General features: G+C 43.1%; 1 protein-coding gene across 3 annotated transcripts in view; it reads right to left on the bottom strand.

Annotated features, from left to right (window-relative positions):
• Positions 1–538: 538 nt before the first annotated feature.
• Positions 539–22,157, bottom strand: part of RBFOX2 (RNA binding fox-1 homolog 2) — an 846,394-nt gene continuing 824,775 nt past the window's right edge. For all 3 annotated transcript variants that reach the window (XM_075321972.1, XM_075321970.1, XM_075321971.1), the window contains 2 exons: positions 4,851–4,946; positions 539–681 (listed from right to left, as the gene is read on the bottom strand). In XM_075321972.1, coding sequence (XP_075178087.1) covers positions 539–681; positions 4,851–4,946 — 239 coding nt within the window. The remainder of the gene's footprint in view (positions 682–4,850; positions 4,947–22,157) is intronic.

Here is a 22,157-nt window from a genome sequence, read left to right as displayed (position 1 = left end):
AACTGACAAAGATGCTGTTAGTACGAGGTCTCTACCTATGGTTATTCATACATCATTCAACTTTGCTCACCCAGTTATGTATGAGGCCACATTTCATGCGTGTCAGCTATGACTGGTCACACACAAACACAGAGGTGCAGTTATTGACAAGCTTTATATAAAAGCATCCTCCCCGCAACCACATCCCAGTCCTGCCCTTCACTACGTCTACTTAGGCACATTCATTTAATAGACTCAGATGACCTACATCTGAACTGGAAATTCTCTCAGCAAACTCATTTCTTCCTATCTGAGCCTTCTTAAGCACAGTAGTGTGAATTATTCACTTTTACATTCTTTTAAAAACATCATTTTAACATAGTTCCAATATAAAGGTTTTAAGATAAGCCTGTTGCACTCTTATAAACTAGTAAATATTTATTCAGTGTCTTTTCTGTTTCAGTAATGACACTTAGCAGTATAACTGTCCAGCTAACTACTAAAATGCCTGCTTAGGACTTCTAACTTCCATTATCCCTCTTATGTTGAAGGCCTTGACTTACCCAGGGTACGTAGGGATGGCAGTAGGTGGCACTGCTCGCACAGCCCCATACACAGTCCTCCCACGTCCCCTTAAGTGTGCACCTCTAAAGGCGGCTGCTGTAGTGGCTGCGGCAGCAGTAGGGTAGGGAAAACCAGGAACTGAAAAGAAAAAAAAACAAAAACAAAAACAAACCAAAAGGCCACAAAAAAAATAAAAGCAAAAAAAAACAAAACAAAAAAAAAACAAAAAACACAAAAGATAAGACAAATGACACCAAAGTACCACTGGCATATCAGTGAGGAGAGAACAGATCAAGTGCAGTCTCTACTCAATACACAACGGGCCCCAGTCTGGAGCGCTGATGGGCCTAGCAGTGGCACTCACCTCTCAGACATTTATGGCATATCCTGTCTAAATGCCACAAATGTGTGATGGAGAAACCCCTTTAAGTAATTAAACCAATAACTATTTTACCATTTTTGTTTTACAAAGGAAATAATTTTTTTTTATCCTGGATTGCATTGTTAGCAATGTTTGGAAATGCATTTTTATTGTTCACTGTAAATTGTATAACTCTTAATTGTAATAGTGACAAACAGCATTATGTGTATGTAGAATTATGGTATTAGGAGATCTATGAGTGCACTTTCAATATTAAAACTGTTCGAAGAAATGGTTACAAACCTTCATTTTTAGACAAAGGTATTTGGTGTTCGTTTAGGTGTTTAGATAGGGCAATTATGAGTTAGGATCTTATTTTTTAGTGGCTGAACTGATAAAATACTTGTATAATAGGACAATAAGCTGTCACTCCTCCAGTAATTAATTTAATATTCCAATACAAAAGTTATTCTAGGGTTTGGCACCTCAATACAGCTAGTACAAAGCTATGAGTGCAGAATGAACCTCAATACAGCTAGTGCTAAGCTATGACAGTTCAGAATGAACCCCAATACAGCTAGTGCTAAGCTATGACAGTGCAGAATGAACCCCAATACAGCTAGTGCTAAGCTATGACAGTGCAGAATGAACCTCAATACAGCTAGTGCTAAGCTATGACAGTGCAGAATGAACCCCAATACAGCTAGTGCTAAGCTATGACAGTGCAGAATGAACCCCAATACAGCTAGTGCTAAGCTATGACAGTGCAGAATGAACCCCAATACAGCTAGTGCTAAGCTATGACAGTGCAGAATGAACCTCAATACAGCTAGTGCTAAGCTATGACAGTGCAGAATGAACCCCAATACAGCTAGTGCTAAGCTATGACAGTTCAGAATGAACCCCAATACAGCTAGTGCTAAGCTATGACAGTGCAGAATGAACCCCAATACAGCTAGTGCTAAGCTATGACAGTGCAGAATGAACCCCAATACAGCTAGTGCTAAGCTATGACAGTGCAGAATGAACCCCAATACAGCTAGTGCTAAGCTATGACAGTGCAGAATGAACCTCAATACAGCTAGTGCTAAGCTATGACACAGTGCAGAATGAACCCCAATACAGCTAGTGCTAAGCTATGACAGTGCAGAATGAACCCCAATACAGCTAGTGCTAAGCTATGACAGTGCAGAATGACCCCAAATACAGCTAGTACTAAGCTATGACAGTGCAGAATGACCCCAAATACAGCTAGTGCTAAGCTATGACAGTGCAGAATGAACCCCAATACAGCTAGTACTAAGCTATGACAGTGCAGAATGAACCCCAATACAGCTAGTGCTAAGCTATGACAGTGCAGAATGAACCCCAATACAGCTAGTGCTAAGCTATGACAGTGCAGAATGAACCCCAATACAGCTAGTACTTAGCTATGACAGTGCAGAATGGACCCCAATACAGCTAGTGCTAAGCTATGACAGTGCAGAATGAACCCCAATACAGCTAGTACTAAGCTATGACAGTGCAGAATGAACCCCAATACAGCTAGTGCTAAGCTATGACAGTGCAGAATGAACCTCAATACAGCTAGTGCTAAGCTATGACAGTGCAGAATGAACCTCAATACAGCTAGTACTAAGCTATGACAGTGCAGAATGAACCCCAATACAGCTAGTGCTAAGCTATGACAGTGCAGAATGAACCCCAATACAGCTAGTACTAAGCTATGACAGTGCAGAATGAACCTCAATACAGCTAGTACTAAGCTATGACAGTGCAGAATGAACCCCAATACAGCTAGTGCTAAGCTATGACAGTGCAGAATGAACCCCAATACAGCTAGTACTTAGCTATGACAGTGCAGAATGGACCCCAATACAGCTAGTGCTAAGCTATGACAGTGCAGAATGAACCCCAATACAGCTAGTACTAAGCTATGACAGTGCAGAATGAACCCCAAAACAGCTAGTGCTAAGCTATGACAGTGCAGAATGAACCCCAATACAGCTAGTACTAAGCTATGACAGTGCAGAATGAACCTCAATACAGCTAGTGCTAAGCTATGACAGTGCAGAATGAACCTCAATACAGCTAGTACTAAGCTATGACAGTGCAGAATGAACCTCAATACAGCTAGTACTAAGCTATGACAGTGCAGAATGAACCTCAATACAGCTAGTACTAAGCTATGACAGTGCAGAATGAACCTCAATACAGCTAGTACTAAGCTATGACAGTGCAGAATGAACCTCAATACAGCTAGTACTAAGCTATGACAGTGCAGAATGAACCTCAATACAGCTAGTACTAAGCTATGACAGTGCAGAATGAACCTCAATACAGCTAGTACTAAGCTATGACAGTGCAGAATGAACCTCAATACAGCTAGTACTAAGCTATGACAGTGCAGAATGAAGGAATCATTTATCTCATCCCATCTTAGAAATTGTAGTTCATGGACTTAAAGGGAATCTGTTGGCAAGTTTTTGCTATGTAATCTGAAGACCAAATGCTGCAAGGGTTAATATCCAGGGATGCCTCTCTTGTCAAGGTCTGATCTGTTTATTTGCTATGTTTCTTAAGGCCCCGTCACGCTAGCAACATCGCTGCTAACGAACAACTTTTGTGACGTTGCTAGCGATGTTGCTGTGTGTGACATCCAGCAACAACCTGGCCCCTGCAGTGAGGTCGTTGGTTGTTGCTGAATGTCCTGGGCCATTTTTTAGTTGTTGCTGTCCTGCTCTGCAGCACAGATCGCTGTGTGTGACAGCGAGAGAGCATCAACTAAATGTGCAGGCAGCAGGAGCCGGCTTCTGCGGAGGCTGGTAACCAATGTAAACCGGGTAACCAAGAAGCCCTGTCCTTGGTTACCCGATATTTACCTTTGTTACCAGCCTCCGCCGCTCTCACTGTCAGTGCCGGCTCCTGCTCTGTGCACATGTAGCTGTAGGACACATCGGGTTAATTAACCCGATGTGTGCTGTAGCTAGGAGAGCAGGGAGCCAGCGCTAAGCAGTGTGCGCTGCTCCCTGCTCTGTGCACATTTAGCTGCAGTACACATCGGGTAATTAACCCGATGTGTGCTGTAAGTAGGAGAGCAAGGAGCCAGCGCTAAGCGGTGTGCGCTGCTCCCTGCTCTGTGCACATTTAGCTGCAGCACACATCGGGTAATTAACCCGATGTGTGCTGTAACTAGGAGAGCAGGGAGCCAGCGCTCAGTGTGCGCTGCTCCCTGTTCTCTGCACGTGTAGCTCCGTGCACTGGTAACCAAGCGCAGCATCTTCCACGCGGCGCTGGGGGCTGGTCACTGGTTGCTGGTGAGCTCACCAGCAACTCGTGTAGCCACGCTCCAGCGATCCCTGCCAGGTCAGGTTGCTGGTGGGATCGCTGGAGTGTCGCAGTGTGACATCTCACCAGCAACCTCCTAGCAACTTACCAGCAATCCCTATCGTTGTTGGGATCGCTGGTAAGTTGCTTAGTGTGACTGGACCTTTAAAGCAGCAGGACTTATCATTGCTCAGACTACATGGTGTGTGAATCCTCTGACTGGAACCTCACTGTCAATATGCAATCTCGATAGAGAGCCTGGTGTGGGTGCGGGCAGCTCTCTTATCTGTCTGCTACATGGCTAAATCTAAAATTTCTGATTCTGTCAGTAATCAAGGTGATACACTGTTGGATTCAGGGTCTCTTTGCCTATATCATGCTTGTCTCAGATGAGGTAGAAAAAACTTCTGACAGATTCCCATTAACTAATCAATTTGCAACTGCCTGCAAGGTTATACTTTTTTGGATTGTTCGATATCCATGTGTTAAGTGTAACAGTCACTGACTGGTAAGAACATCAGTACAAAACTATGTAGACAGGTTTTTTTTAATTTTGTCTCTGTATAATAAATTAGTTGCATTTCATCTTCACCACAACTGTGGTAAAGGTCTTACTTACTGATCAGAGGAATGTACGTGTTAACCCCTCGAGGACCAGGGAGGGGGACACCTGCCTCAGTTGTCAAAGACACATCAGCTTGAAGCCCAGGCGCAGCTTTTTTTTTTTTTTTTTAAAAAAACAAATAAACAAAAACAAAGTATTAGTCAAGCCATTCAAATTTCTAACAAAATGACAACACTATTTAAAGGTAATCTGCCACTGACAATACATGCATTCTGATCTGTGGCTGGCATTTAGCAGACACCGGCTGTATGATTCAGCTAGGTTTAGTTGAAATCATACAGTCAGTGCTCCGATACTCACTGTCTGTTTATCAGGCCACATGTATCACCTGTCAGGTTCCATTAAATATGCTTTGCTCATGTAATTACACTTTGACAACTCTGGAACATCAGACAATGGACAGTAACTTGAATTTGCTTTTAGTCTCACATAACCCCTAAAATGTCCATAAATGGTTTCATATACAAGAAAGTGACAAGTCCATAGTAGAACACACTGAACATACATTGTGTGTACCGTACTAATCTTTAATCCAATTTGTGAAGCTGTAAAATGCTAACGTTAAACGGTTACCAATCTGCTGAGCATGGAAATTAGTGTTAGGCTAAGACCGCACTTTGCGTTCTACTTGCAGTTCTAAACGCACGTTTTTGGCTTAATTGATTTGACCAAAGTTGCCTATTTCAGAACTGTAGCGCTGATAACGCATGCGTATTTACCGAGTTTTAGATGCGGTTTTAGTGTTTTTGTAAATGCTTTTTCACCTGCGTTTTGACAGATGCGTTTTGAACATCAAGACACTGCTAAATAAAGTTTAATCTGTCAAACACAATGAAAAAAGAAGAAAAAAAAAAAAAAGGAACACAAAGAATTTTAAAAATAATTTAGAAAATAGAAATAATGATTAAAATTATAGCGGTAATTTACTATTTATTGGAAAAATAGCAAAAAAATTTTTATTTTTCTTTAATTTTATTGTCGGACTGTGTGTGTGTAAAGGGACATATGAAATCATTATTTTAATGTCCAAAAAGCATGCGGTTTGGTTGTCCAAAACGCATGTTTTCTGCACATAAAATGCAGGTAAGGCTGCTTTCACACTACGTCTTTTTAACATGCGTCCTGAACGTTTTTTTAACGCAGAAACGGATCCATTGCAAATGCGTTTTCATTTCAATGCATTTGCAATGGACTCGCGTCAACATGCGTTCACCTGCGTTTGCGTGCGTTATAGTGAGGATCCAGCGACTTGCAGTTTTTTAACATCTTTCAAAAACGCTACTTGTAGCGTTTTTGAGCTGCGTCCAACTTCTGCAAATTGCTGGATCCTGACTAAACAGCACGCAAACGCATGTGAACGCTGGCGTGCTGATAGACAGGATCCTGCTTCTTCCGAAACTTTCTAAACCACAGCAGGCGTCCTTAGAAAAACCGTTCTCCCGGGCTGAGGTTCAGTCCATCCTGTCCAGGAGCCCCGTGGGGAAGGCTCCAGGTCCAGATGGCCTCCCCATTATATATTATAAGAAATTCTTTGATATTCTGGGGGATCATCTATTAGCTTCCTGCAACGCCCTTCTACATGGCGACCCTATACCCAAGCAGGCACTAGAGGCACATATATCATTAATACACAAAGACGGGAAAGATCCAGAGTGTTGTGGAAACTACAGGCCCATCTCACTCTTGAATGTAGACCTAAAGATATATGCTAGTTTAATTGCCAATCGAGTGGCAGATATCCTTCCAGATCTCATCTCCCCAGAACAATCAGGGTTTGTCAGGGGTAGAGAGGGGAAGGATAACGCGCTAAGAGTAATAAACCTAATGCAATTCGCCAGGACACATAAGCTGCCTCTAGTCCTGCTGGGGACGGACGCCGAGAAGGCATTTGATAGAGTGGACTGGACCTTCTTGCGGGAGACGCTGGAGGCCTTCCACTTTCCTCCGGATACCACACGCGCAATCCTACAGATGTACACAGCCCCCACATCCAGGATTAAAATAAATAATACTCTCACCAACCCTTTTGACATTAAAAATGGCACAAGACAGGGTTGCCCCTTATCCCCCCTACTCTTTGTTTTGGTCATGGAGCCATTGCTAACCTCCATTCAACAGGACCGGGACATTGAGGGGTTTAAGCTGCAAGGAGTTCACCACAAGTCCGCCGCCTTTGCCGATGACTTGTTGGTGATAATGTCCAAGCCGGAGAGGGGTTTCCCTGCCTTTATGAAATTATTAGAGGAATATGGCCGATGGTCCAACTTCAAAATAAACCTATCCAAATCAGAAGCATTAAGCATTAATGTCGCCAGTAAAGTCACTAAATCTCTCCAAAACGCGTTCCCTTTTCGGTGGCCAAATAGTCATATAACATACTTAGGCATTAAGATAGGGAAAACCTTCAAGTCCCTATTTGATCTCAATTACAAGCCCCTTCTTCCTAAACTTACCACACAAATAGCCTCGTGGAAGGCTCCCTTCCTTTCGTGGATGGGTCGGAAAAATATAATTAAAAGCATTATACTTCCAAAGTTTATTTACCTTTTCAAATGCTACCCATTCCAATCCCCGCAGCTTTTCTCTCTCAATGTAACTCTTTAATCTCCAACTACGTCTGGGACAAACATAAACCGAGAATCAACTTTCAAACATTGAACCTCCCAAGGGACAGGGGGGGCATGGGGCTTCCCAACATATCGGTATATTACCAAGCCGCCGTCCTGTCTAGAACGGTAGACTGGATCAGACGTCCACCGACTAAATTGTGGATACCCATAAAAGAATACCTAGCCCCTACTCCTCTACGAGCTATGCTACTTTCCCCTGCTAACCAGAGGGATAAAAGATTCGTCACAAATGAGCTTACGAAAATTCTATTGCACAAATGGAAGGAAAACAGAGAGATACTGGCCCCGCCCCTCTCTCCTTTAACCCAAGTTTCCGACATATTAGATGCTGATGTAAACCAAGCCGCGTCCACGAAATCCACATTTCTGACCAATGTGAATGTTCCGATAGCTGATCTCTTGGTGGACGGCTCTTTGATTTCTGATCAGGAGATGGGTATGAATCCAGACCTCTCTAAGCTCACATTTCTTCATCATACAAAGCTAAAATATGTGATTCATCCATTACTACCTCACACTCAGCTTGACAGACCTTTAACTACTTTCGAATCGTTTTGCATGCAAACCCGGACTCCCAGGAAAATTCTTTCTAACCTGTACCAGACCCTGCTTGCAAAAAATCCTGTGGTAAAGAGAGCATATATACTAAGATGGGAAAGGGATCTGAATACTATCTTTACTGATTTACAAACGAGCCAGATTTATAATGCCTCACATGGCCCGTCGTGTTGTGTGAGAGTTCAAGAGAACTCGTTTAAAGTGATTGCGAGATGGTACATTGTCCCCACCTCGTCTAGTACATGGACCTCTTCCAACTCAGATCAATGCTGGCGATGCGAGAGAGACAAGGGAACATATTTACACGTTTGGTGGTCTTGTCCGATAGTCCAGACCTTCTGGCGGATGGCATCAAAGTTAATATATGAACTCACAGGCAAACAGGGGGTTCCGGAACCTGGACAAATGCTTCTGAACTTCCCAATGTGGCCTAAAGACAAAGCTACATCAAAATTGGCGTTATTTGTAGGCTCAGCGTGTAAACTTTTCATTGCCCAATTGTGGCGCACAACGAAAATTCCTACTCTCACACAGCTCTTGCTGAAGATTGATCAATTGTATCACGTTGAAGAACTCTCAGCCCTTTCGCGTCAAAATATGCTCTCTTTCCTTCAGGTCTGGAAGGCTTGGCAGGCCTATAAGTCTAAACCGCAATTTTCAATAGTAACTTCGCAGACGGTAGCATAGGGGACTGTAAGTTACCCCTCCCCTCACCAATTTGATGAATGGCAACTGCCTAAACATCCATACCACGAACTGAATGGCCCCAAGACCAAAATCTGCTCCTTTCTTCTCTCCTTTCTATTTCTTTCCCCTTCCCTTTCGTCTCTTGAACCCTCTAACTCTAATTCTGTAACTGAATTTCATGCGACGAAGTTCGCTCTCCTAGATTCTAGACCCCCCCTGCCTCTAGTATCTAGGATACCTGTTAAAAATTGTTGCATATTAAAACAGAAACCAGAATACTAAGTTAATTGGGGCTTTCCCATTACTAGATAGTTAAGTTTATTATCTTGATGGTTCGGACAGCACATATGTAATCTGAGCTATGAAGCTGAAATGGAAAGCGTCTAATGCAAATGTGATTGTATTAGTCAAATCTGTGACTTCTATTGTTTGTGTATTTTTCTTTTTCTTTTGCTTCAATAAACAAAACATTAAAACAAGACAGGATCCTGCTTGCTCTACTGAGCATGCACAGAAGCCAACCTCCGTGATCAGTCTCTCTCTCTCCTCCCTCTGTCTCTCTCCCCCTCTCTCTCTCCCCTCTCTGTCTCTCCCCCTCCCTCTCCCCCACCTGAGAGCTGCGGACACTCGTAACCAAGGTAAATATCGGGTAACCACTTATCTTAGTTACCCGATGTTTACGTTGGTAACGTGTGCAGGGAGCCCGGCTCCTAGCAGCTGCAGACGCTTGTAACCAAAGTAAATATCGGGTATCCAAGCAAGTATACCCGATGTTTACCTTGGTTACGAACCTCCGCAGTTGTAAGAAGCTGGCTCCCAGTCTGGCACGTTTAGTTCCCATCACTCCCGATCACATGACTCCAATGCCCGCCCCTAAACATCCAGTGACAGGATCCTGCAAAGTAACATGCGTTTGCATGCATTTTTTGCTGTAAAAGCAGGATCCGCTTTTGCAGCAAAAAACCGTTCAGGACGCATGTTAAAAAGACGTAGTGTGAAAGCAGCCTAAAACGCAGGAATTTGTAGGAATCTTAGTTTTTGCCATTTCTCATTGACTTCAATGTTCGCAAAACGCACCCAAAATGGCAAAAACAATTGACATGCTGCTTCTTTGAACGCATGGTTTGTGCCACAAAATATGCAAATTAAACGCAGCGTTTTAAAACGCAAAGTGCGGACAGGAAATCACCATTTTCCATAGACTTTGCTGTAAAATCAAAACACATGCCTTTTGGCATGAAAAAGGTGCATCTCAAAACTGTCCTAAAAAGCAGCTGAAACGCAGGTGGAAGCGCAAAGTGCGGTCTTAGCCTTATACAGTTTTCCAACCATGAGTTGTGCCCACCATGTTCCCCACTCAAAAATGTTGACCATGGATGCGTTTATAATTAATGTGCAAGACTTTAGATTAAAGAAATAAATAAGACACTACTGGCTACGTTTCCATGATGAGTCTTTGGAGAGTATGTTTGAGATTTTTTTCATATTATCAATTAATAGGTAAAATAGGTCATTTGCATCTTTTCATTGCATTTGTGAAAACTATTACATGTGTTTTCGAAGCTGCAGTTTTTGTCTCACTTTGTTATTTGATGCTATAAATAAAGCTGCTTTGTTTTTGATACGTCTTAGTATTTGACAAACCGATTGATAGTCATGTGCGGATTAAATGTGTTTGTTCAGTGGAAAAAAAACGCACTTTTTTTTCACCTGTTTTTCATCTGATGCATTTTTTATGGGAAAAATTTGCACATAAAACTCAGTGTACCCACAAAAGAAATTGACATGTTGTGGATTTGAAACACCGCAGGTTAGTTTACACCAAGTAAAAAAAAAAAAAAAAAAAAAAAAAAGCACAATGGACATGAAATTTCTGTAAATCCCATTCACTTTGCTGGAACTATAAGATGCTGTGTTTTTGACACCGTGAAAATGCATAGCATCAAAAACTAAATGAAAATGCAGCATCTTACAGTTCCAGAAGCTCTGCGTAAATGGACCTGTGGTGAGTGTTTGAAATCCATAACATGACAATTTCTCCTGCAAGGACGCTGAGTTTTATGTGCGGATTTTTCCCATAGACCAACATTAGATGCAAAAAATCTGCAGAAAAAATAATGCATTTCCTTTTTAAGTGCATTTCTGCTGTGGGAACGCATCAATAACGCATGTAAACTCCATATAACTATCAATACAGTTATCAAAGCCAAATACCAGAAAGTATCAACAACAAGGCAGCTTTATTTAATACATAACATACCAACAAAAACCGCAGAATGAAAAAAATAAAAAAAAAATAGAGAGCTAAACACACGTACTAAAATTCACACAAAAAATGCAATGAATAAATCACAAATAACCTAAATTACTTGATATGTGCAGAAATGCTGCAACATCGAAAACTGGGAACGTAGCCTAAAGCGTGTATTTAGGTTTTAACCCTTTAAGGACAAAGCCAATTGCCCAGGACAAATTTTAAAATTCTGACCAGTGTCACTTACTCTAGTACACTTCCAACAGATCCTGGTGATTCAGAGATTGTTTTTTCATGACATATTGTATTTCATGATAGTGGTAAATTTAGGACTATATATTTTGCTTTTATTTAGGGGGAAAAAAAACAAAACGGAAATATTACGAAAATTTTGCCATTTTCAAGCTTTTAATTTTTATGCCCTTAAAACAAGAGTTCTGTCACACAAAAGTGTTAATAAATTATATTTCCCCATGTCTACTTTACATCAGAGCAGTTTTTGAAACAACATTTTTTGGGGTTAAGAATGGAGAATGGTTTAGAGTTTATCTGCAATTTACCAGTTTTTCAACAAAATATACAAAAATGTTTATTTTTTGTTTTTATTTTAGGGACCACATCACATTTGAAGTGACTTTGAGAGCCCTAGGTGACAGAAAATACCCAAAAGTTACACCATTCTAAAACCTGCACCCCTAAAAGTACTCAAAATCACATCGAAGAAGTTTATTAACGCTTCAGGTGCATCACCGGAACTAAAGCAATGTGGAATGAAAAAGAAAAAAAAAAATTATCATTTTACCTAAAAATATTCTTCTAGCCCCAATTTATTCATTTTTAGAAGAAATAACACAAGAAAATGGACCCCAAAATTTGTTACCCAGTTTCTTCGGAGCACACAGATACCCCACATGTGGTCAGAAACCTTTGTTTGGACAAATGGGACAGTCCAGAACAGAAGGAGCAATATTTGAATTTGGAACACAAATTTGGCTGAAATAGATTGCAGCACCATGTTGCATTTACAGATCCCCCTAAGGTACCTAAACAGCAGAAATTCCCCACAAACTAGACCCCTCAATGATTTTATTTTAGGGTATAGTGAGCATTTTGAATCCACAGGTACTTCACAGAATTTGATAACATTAGGTCATCATATTGAAGATTTTCATTTTTTTCACAAAAATATTGCTTTAGCATTATATTTCTCCCATTTTCAAGACGTAACACCAAAAAGTGGACCTATTGGTTTGTTACTCACTTTCTTATGAGCACGGGGATACCCCACATGTCATCAGAAATTTCTGTTGGGACAAATGGGAGGGCTTGGAACGGAAGGAGCTATATTTGAATTTTGGAAAGCAAATATGTCTGAAAAAGACTGCGGGTACCATGTTGCATTTGTAGGGCTCCTGTACCTAAACAGCAGAAACCCCCCACAAGTGACCCCATTTGGGAAACTAAACCCCTCAAGAAATTTATCTAAATGTGTGGTGAGCACTTTAAACCCCCAGGGGCTCCACAGAATTTTCTAACTTTGAGCCGTGAAAATTAAAAAAAAAAAAAAAAAAAAATTTTACCACAAATTTTTTACTTTAACCCCTTCAGCCCCCAGCCTGTTTTCACGTTAAAGACCCGGCCATTTTTTTGCAATTTTTACCAGTGTCACTTTGACAGGTTATAACTCGAACGCTTCAACGGATCCTGGTGATTCTGACATTGTTTTTTCGTGTCATATTGTACTCCATGTCAGTGGTAAATTTAGGCCGATATGTTTTGCGTTTATTTGTGAACATTTTGGAAATTTGGCGAAAAATTCTCAATTTTCAAAATTTGAAATTTTATGCCCATAAATCTGAGAGATATGTCACACAAAATAGTTACTAAATAAAATTTCCCACATGTCTGCTTTACACCAGCGCAATTTTTGAAACAAATTTTTTTTCCGTTAGAAAGGTTCAAAGTTAATCAGCAATTTCTCATTTTTCCAACAAAATCTACAAAAAAAATTTTTTTAGGTACCACATCACATTTGGAGTGATTTGAGAAACCTAGGCGACAGAAAATACCCAAAAGTGACCCAAATCTAAAATCTGCACCCCTCACTCAAAACCACATCCAAGAAGTTTATTAACCCTTTAGGAGCTTCACCGCAACTAAAGCAATGTACAAGGAAAAAAATGAAAATTTTACTTTTTTACAAAAAAATGTTACTTTAGCCATAAAATTTAGCATTTTCACAAGGGTATCAGGAAAAAATGCACCATAAAATGTATTGTGCATTTTCTCCTGAGTACGTAGATACTTCATATGTGGTGGAAATCAAATGTTTGGGCACATGGCAGGGCTCGGAAGGCAAGGAGCTCCATTTGAATTTTGGAGTGCAAAATTAGCTACACTCATTAGCGGACGCCATGTCGGGTTTGAAGACCCCCTGAGGTGCCTAAACAATGGAGCTCCCCCACAAGTGACCCCATTTTGGAAACTAGAGCCCTCATGGAATTTATCTAGCTGTTTAGTGAGCACTTTAAACCCCTGGAGGCTTCACAAAAGTTTGTAATGTTCAGCCATGAAAATAATTTCATTTTTTTTACCACTAAATTGTTTTTTCAAACTGGTAGCTTTATTTTTCACAAGGGTATCAGGAAAAAATGCACCATAAAACGTATTGTGCAATTTCTCTTGAGTACACAGATACCTCATATGTGGTGGAAATCAATTGTTTGGGCAGCAGCGATGCAGGGGCGAAGCAGATGCAGGAGGGCAGCGGATGATCTGGGGCAGTGACTTACAGATTGGCACCCGCAGGGATCGCTCTCCTCAGCTTCCACAGACTGAGAAGCTGAGGAGAGCGATCTCCTATATATCACCGGTCCCAGATGCACGGTGCTTGGAGAGATCGGTCACAAAGCCGATCTCTCCAATCAGAGCTGGCGGCGTGTGCAGCAAAGGTCATACAGCTCCAGCCAATGATCAGTGCTATAGCTGCACTGATCAGAACTGGATTTCAATGTTTCAGCCATTTTCAATGGCTGAAACATTACACTGGCTGTGGTTTGCTGACGAACGCCGCTCAGCCAATCACAGCCTCAGTAGGTCCAGGGAGGAGGCACCACCCCCTCCTGAGGTCAGGTACAGGTCCTCTCCTTCCCGAATCTACGGTTCTTAAAAACCGATCGCGGTCACCGGGTCCGCGATTTCGCCATGACGGATATATCCGTCATGGGTCTTTAAGTACCAGGGCACCAGGACTGATAGAAAAAAAAAAGAAAGGAAAAAATTTGATTGAAAAAACACTCCCTAACATTCCGTCTTTCACCAATTTTTTGAAAAGAAATCTGATCCGTCGCAATCCATTTTGGAGGTCTTGTTCCAGTATACGGGTGGGGAGGGGGGGGGGTCACACGCCGAAAAATTAGCCCCCGTTTTCTGGAAGTGCAGGCACTCCATGTGAGTAGTGTGGCTGCAGTGACCGCAATGAGAATGCTGCAGCTACACTCCCTGGGGGTCCAACCAAGGGCAGTGTGAACTGCAGTAACCTCACTCTAACTGCACGCATGCAGCCACCATTTTTCAGAGGAGGAGGGATTCCGGGGATCGGTGCTGCAGCAGGTACCGGAGTAGGACTGGGGGTGGTGACAGGCGGAGACCTAGAGAAGACTTTTCTCTCATCTGACATGTCAGATGAGACAAATTAGAGAAAGATGAATGCAGCAGGCGCGCCCACTCGTCATTTTAGGTGATCGGGAGGGGGGGCACATTTATCACCCCCGACATGTTTGATTATGCCAGGTGAGAGATAAATCACTTTTTACCGGCGCTGCCATTTACTGTACTGTGACCACTTATACAGTGTATACCGATGATCATGTGACCGGGGACCGAAAAAATCGTCCAGAATCGTGATCTCCAGAGCCTCAGCTATATCCAGTAGCTGAATCCCCAGAGATTTTCCAACACTGAGGGGCACTATTCACTCTGCAACTGCTAGATCATGAATTTGCAAAGTTCACGTGATCAGTTTCCCAGTGTTTCTTGTGCAAGTGGGCAGTCACATGGGCACATTATGCAATCTGCATACTTGCGGTCATATGCAGATTAGGCCCCACTCACACTTGCGCTATTTTGATGCAAACGGAATCCGTCAGTAATGTAGTACAGTTCATTTATTTACAGTGGAAGCGCGACACCATGTGGACACAAGCGGGTACTGCATGACACACACACGCGGCATATTAACGCGCTTCCACTGTAAATAAATGAACTGTACTACATTACTGACGGATTCAGTTTGCGTCAAAATAGCGCAAGTGTGAGTGGGGCCTTAGACTCTGCTGGAATCTCTTAATAAAAGAGAACTGAAAGTAGCCAGTAGAGTCTAGTCAGCATGTGACCTCAAAATCTCTTAAGCGCTAGTGAAGTACAACTTTATTAGGCTTCATTCATAATTCAGTGTTTCTGGTACATGTGACATCAGTTTTCACACGTACCTGTGACACAGACACACAAACCCATTAAAATCAATGGGTCTGCACACACGTTCGTGTTTTGACATTTACAGTGTGCCTGTGTGCTCCACACGGAGACATGCCTGTTTTTCTCCGGCAGTACGAGTGTCACACGGACCGCACACTGATGTAATCCGTATGACATGTACCAGAGAAAACAACTGACACATAAAAATAAAGAATTTTTATACTTCCCTGTCTTTGGCGCTGCTTTCTCTGCTGAGGCTTCCGGATTCCGCTCATTAAGCTCATTGCATATTCGCTGCACTCAACGTGGGCCCGGAAGTAACAGCAGCGCGGAAAACAACAGCGACGGAGACAGAAGTATACCAGGTCAAACTGTGTGTGCTATCTTGATGTTACATGGATAGCACAGGGACAGCACACACAACACACATACGCACCTTTTTTTTTTTTTAAATCAGATACTTTTTTATTAAAACAGAGTACATACAACAGAATAACAAATCGGCATCCAAATTAAATTTATCACATCTATTACCCCTTTAACTCCCCCTCCCCCACCCTGGCAGCAACACTTCTCCCCGATACTACATCCCATTTAGTACACACTTCGGATACCCTTCAACTGTAGTATAGCAACCATCCCGTTGTGCAGGAGGAACAACTAGTAACACAAATAAAACAAAACATACACATCAGAGGTCTCAGACGGCTATCCCGGTCCCAGACCAGTTTACTGGTCCATCACTCGTCTTATTCGCATTGCAGCCAAGGAGACCAGAGCTTCTCAAACATTTTAACATTCCCCCTTCTTTCATACACTCCCCGTTCCAGCTGAAGAATACACTCCACCCTTTTAATGTACTCTCCCCTGGTCGGGGGGTCTTTTTTAATCCAGGACCTGGCGATTAGCTTTCTTGCCGCATACAGCAGCCTAGCAATGACAATTTTCATAGTATTTTCCACCCCAAGCTCCTCAACATATCCCAATAGGCATAGCACTGGTTCCCTGGGGAGGACACACCCATATGTTCTTCCTATCTTGTGGATAACCTTAGTCCAAAAGGAGACCAGTCTCGGACAAGACCACATCATGTGAAAAATACCTGCGTCAGATCCCTGACACCTTGGACACTCCGAATTCCTTTTCAACCCCATTTTAAACATCAGTAAGGGAGACCTATATACCCAGTGAATCACGTATAGGTGAGACAGTCTGGCCGGTTCGCTCATGGAAAGTTTAGGGACATACTCCAGGATACTCTCCCACACCTCCTCAGTTATCGGCCCAACTTCCTCCTCCCATTTAGATTTAGCTTTAATTGGGTAGTCTAAAAGAAAGGTATGTAGTATATCTTTATACGTGCCAGAAATGATCCCTTTAGTGCTTCCTCCGCCCTTACACACATACTCCAGTACCAGGTCAGTCTGTATGGCCACACTTTGTTTAGCCGCTTGGGCTGCAATCGCATGTTTTAATTGTCTGTAGTGGAGCCAGCCGGACGCCGGTAACTGAAACTCACTCTGTAACTGCGGGAACGATTTCACAATTCCTCCGTCCAATATCTGATGCATGTATATCACCCCCTTGCGTCTCCACTCCTCAATATTCCCCATTTTCTGAATCTCCGGGAGATTACTGTTATCCCAGATAGGTGTAAACTTAGTTAACCGGGTCACCCCTCTCACCCTTTTCAGCCTATCCCAGGTCTTATTTATAAGTGCCATTGTAGGAGATGTTCTACCCAGGAGCCCCACCGCACCATCCTCTAGTCCCATTACCAATGGACTTCTACCCACTATGTATTCCAGTACTTCTTTAATGCCCCCATCTTTCTCTCGATCAGACCAACCCCTGAGGTGTTGACATTGCGCCGCTATATAATACAATTCCGGATTTGGGATTGCTAGACCCCCCTCATCCTTCGGCCTTTGTAAAGTCTCTAATCGCACCCTAGGCTGCTTTTTACCCCACACCAGGTCCCTAAACAGCGAGTTTATCCCTTTAAATCTTTTCCTTGAAATACAAACAGGGGCATTGTGCAGTATGTATAGGAGTTTAGGCATTACTACCATCTTTAGTAAATTAACCCTTCCAACAACTGACAAATGTAGCTTGTTCCAGGCATCCACCTTGGTTCTCAATTTTTTAAGGAGCGGCCATAAGTTCACCTGTATGTATTTTCCTACTGGCAGAGATATCTGGATACCTAGATATTTAAATTCGTCCACATTCTTCAATTTGTTAGCCCCAGTATCCTCATTTGTCCAGGCTACTTCCCCATCCACCTTAAAGAGGCTCGATTTAGACCAATTAATGGTCAGTCCCGAAACCTCTCCAAATTTCTCTATTATCTGCATGGCATGATCCAATGAGGCTGATGGATCCCCCAAGAAAAGTAATAAATCGTCAGCATAAAGAGCTATTTTCTCCTCTAAATGCCCATACTTAAATCCATGGATCTCCTTTGTTTTCCTAATGGCCGCCGCCAGAGGCTCTATTGCAATAGCAAATAGGAGCGGCGATAGTGGGCAGCCCTGCCTCGTTCCCCGGTGCAACTCAAACGCTGAGGAGGTCATACCGTTAACTCTAACTTTAGCAGTAGGCCTATTATACAACAGCTGCACCCACTTTACAAACCGTGGGCCAAAAGCCATATGCTGCAACACTTTCCACAGATACCCCCACTCAACACTATCGAACGCTTTCTGGGCATCTAACGAAGCGATCACCCTCCGGCCAGGGTTGTCAGGCGGCAACTGTAGATTAAGGTACAATCTCCTGATATTAGCAGCTGTCGACCTATTGGCCATGAACCCTGATTGGTCCATATGGATTAGGTTAGATATAACTCCAGTCAGCCGGTTTGACAACACCTTAGCCAGAAGCTTCACGTCCGCTGTTAATAACGAGATGGGTCTATATGAGTCTGGAAGCCTCGGATTTTTATCCTCCTTAGGAATTACTACTATTATTGCTTCTCTCATAGATTCAGGCAATACACCTTCCCCCTCCGCCACCTCAAAGACTTTCAATAGTTTGGGTAATAGGATTTCTTCTAACTGTTTATAAATTTCAACTGGTAGCCCGTCTGCTCCCGATGCCTTGTCATTGCTCATGCCATGCAGAGCGTCCTCCAGTTCATCAATAGTAATAGGTGACTCCAGTTTATCTCTATCCACCACAGACAACACAGGAAGCTCACCTCGCTCAAGAAATGAGTCCACCTCTTCCACCCTCATCTCTCCAATAGAAGAATATAGCGTGCGATAGAAATCTTTAAAGACCCCAAGGATCTCCTCAACCTCAGTGACCTGTGTCCCCTCCACCGTGTCCATACCATGCACAAAATGAACTACTCCTTTGAGCTGCAGCTATGACCGATAATAGATGACCAACTTTTTCCCCCTCCTCATAAAAATGCAATTTTTGGAATGCCTGCTTCCTTACCGCCTTCTCCAAAAGCATCTTATTAACCTGTTCATGCGCCTGCCTAAGATTTTGCTTCGCGTCCGTAGTAGTACTCCGGATTGCTTCCAGCTCTGCCTTATCTAAGGCCTTCAGCCTATCTTTCTCATCCTGCCTCGTCTGTGTTTTACGTTTACAGATATCCCTGAACAGGAGTCCCCTGAGGTATGCCTTCATCGCATCCCATACCACCAGCGGCCCAGTTCTACCCTCGTTGTGGATAAAGAAATGCCCAAGATCCCGTTCTATATTCCCCATATTAATATGACGGATCCATGCTGGATGAAGCTTCCACTCTCCCCTCCTTCCCCCTGTCAGGGTCCCCCGTCGTATGGACACTAGAATTGGGCTATGATCCGAAATCACTCGTGTCAGATATTGCACGTCGCTTATCATTGCATCCATCAGATCACTAGCTAGAGCCATGTCAATGCGGGACAGAGTGTTATGTGAAGCTGAATAACAAGAGAAGCAGGATACCCTCCCATTCCTCACTCGCCAGGCATCCACCATTCCAAGTTCCCCAATAAGAGTGCCAAATGAAGTCATACAACTATCCTGGATACCTGGAGGTCTACTACTCCTATCCCAGTACAGATCTATCACATTATTGAAGTCCCCCACCAGTAAAAAAGGGATTACTCCCCCCTTCTCAGAGAACTCCCTTATCTCCCTTAGTTTGGTGCACTTATATGGAGGTGGTATATATATTGCAGCTATACACATGAGTCTGCCAAATATTTTACACTTGACGGCCACACACTGTCCCTCTTTATCCACATACACTTCTATCTCTTCATATTGCACAGAGTTATGGATCAGCAGTGATACACCCCTTGCATAGTTGGAAAAGGTGGAGTGATAGGCCTTCTGCACCCATCTCCTATTTAAAACATGTGTTGTCTCCTTTGTTAGATGCGTTTCTAGTAGACATATTACTGACGGGATCTGGTCTTGAACATATTTAATTATTGCCGCTCTCCTAGACCTATCTGATAACCCTCTAATATTCCAACTCAACACCTTAATTCTATCCCCCATTATCCCACCCAGTAAAACCATCAAACCTTGTAGTATCTCCCCATGCTGCCTCTACCCTACCCCTTTCCCCCCTCCCCCCCTGCTCCCCTCCCCTCCTACTCCCCACCACTTCCTGTTTTCGAGTACTTCCGTGAAGCATCGGGTTTTCCAAACCTGGTCCATAATCCCTACCAAAATTCCCCCCTACCTCCCTCGCTTTCCCCTCTTAGACACATTTTAAAACTCGTCCCTTTTCCAACAATTCTCCACTCCCCCCCTTTCTATGTATAATCATATTCCACTCAACCAATATAACAGTAAAATGGCGAACAGTAATTAAACTGGAATCTCAAATTGTAAATCCCACCACCGCGCCAAATTAGGCAGTCCCCATGTCCTGCGAAGCTCACATCAAACCCTCCGCATTCCCCCTGCATACTACCTCAATCCCAAAGGGAAGGAGAAAAAAAAAAAAAAAGAAAAAACAAGAAGGGTCCCCTGTAAGCTCCTAAGGATGTTGTAGAGCCTCAGCCGGCCTTCTCCAACACACTGCAGATTCAGACAGTCAGCTCATTCCTTCAAACGGATCCGCTTTTCGTTTGCGTCCAACCACTGCATGGCTTCCTCTGGAGTTGTAAAAAAGTGCACCCGCTCCAACGCCGTCACTCTTAGCTTTGCCGGGAACATCATTGAGTATTGCACCCCCATCTCTCGCAGGCGCCTCTTTACTCCTGTAAAAGTCATACGGAGCTTTTGAACAGAAATGGAGTAGTCCGGGTATATGGAAATTCTCTGGCCGTCAATCATAAGATCCTCCATGTCTCTTGCCTTTCGCAGTATAGTGTCCCTGTCTCTGTAGTTGAGGAGCTTGGCTAGCATAGTGCGAGGGCCCCTGCCTGCTGGTTGTGGCTGCATCGGGACTCTGTGTGCACGTTCCACAGCATAGAGCTTGGATAAGACATTAGCACCCATTTTCCCCCTGAGCCAGTCTTCTACATATTCAGTGGGGTTTCTTCCTTCCGCTTTCTCAGGGATGCCGACAATTCGGATGTTATTTCTTCTAGAGCGGTTCTCTAAATCATCATTTTTTGCCATGATTTCAGCTATCTGCTGTGCAAATGTTTTTTCAGACTTTTGTAGTTTTGTAATATGATCCTCTGTTATCCCCACTCTCTCCTCTACAGCCGTTGTTCTCAGATCGGCTTTCTTGAGGTCTTTCTTAATGTCAGCAACCTCTGCCTGTAATCCCTTAACTTGCTTCATCAGGGAAGTCAGAGCCTCTTTACAAAAAGACACCACTGCAAAAACGTCCTTTAAAGTGGGGTTTTCTGGAGCCTGGTCTGCACTATGTGCTTTCTCCACTTCTGTCTTATCTTGCTGCTTTTCACCATCCCCCATCTCATCAGAGCTGGCATTGTCTTCTCCCTCCTCACCTCTGTTATCTGTATGCTGATGTGATTTCTCTGAAGTCAGGGCAAATTTCTCCAGCTTTGCAGCGATCTGCATCCTCTCCTGACAGGCTGCATTAACTTTCTCAGCTTCCTGCCTTATCATGGCACCATCCTGAGAGCTGGGGACTTTCCCGCCTCCATTATCTTTTTGCCTGTGACAGACCATGGCACCTCTCTGCATCCACCAGACTCACTCCAGATAAGTCCTCACCACCTTATCTTCCTGACAGCCGGCTGAGGCAGTGATAACAGCAGTATTCAGGGATTTATCAAGGGAGTTTGCAGGAGAGCTCCACAAACACGTCTCTTCACATTGCCGTCCAGGCCACGCCCCCACATACGCACCTTTACTACGGACTATGCAAAACGTTAAGAGTTTTTGCACGGACATGTGAAGGAGGCCTTAGATGGCCACGTTCCCATAAATTTCTGCCATTCAAAGGGGCTATCCTATAAACGTTTTATGCCCATCTATGGGTAGATTGTTGGTAGTCCAATAGCAAAGATCCCTACTGATTATGGTTAACAGAATCCCCATAAATTTATGTGAAGAAGAGTAGTATGCATAAGAGATGACTCTTATCTGTATGAACTGACTGAGGCAGCAGGACCAGTAACGTCAACTGTCCAGAACGTCCTGGACAGTCTGTAAAAATAGGGCACTTTTTTGCCTTATCAGTCAAAAAAATAAGCCATGTTTTTTTGAGGCTAAAGATACTTAAGATAATCTAACTGTAATTATCAGTTTACAGTGAATGCA

Source organism: Anomaloglossus baeobatrachus, chromosome 8 (genome assembly GCF_048569485.1).
Source record: "Anomaloglossus baeobatrachus isolate aAnoBae1 chromosome 8, aAnoBae1.hap1, whole genome shotgun sequence".
Lineage (NCBI taxonomy): Eukaryota > Metazoa > Chordata > Amphibia > Anura > Aromobatidae > Anomaloglossus > Anomaloglossus baeobatrachus.
The sequence above is the reverse complement of the archived record's forward strand: the minus strand, read 5'-3'. Positions and strand labels throughout refer to the sequence as shown.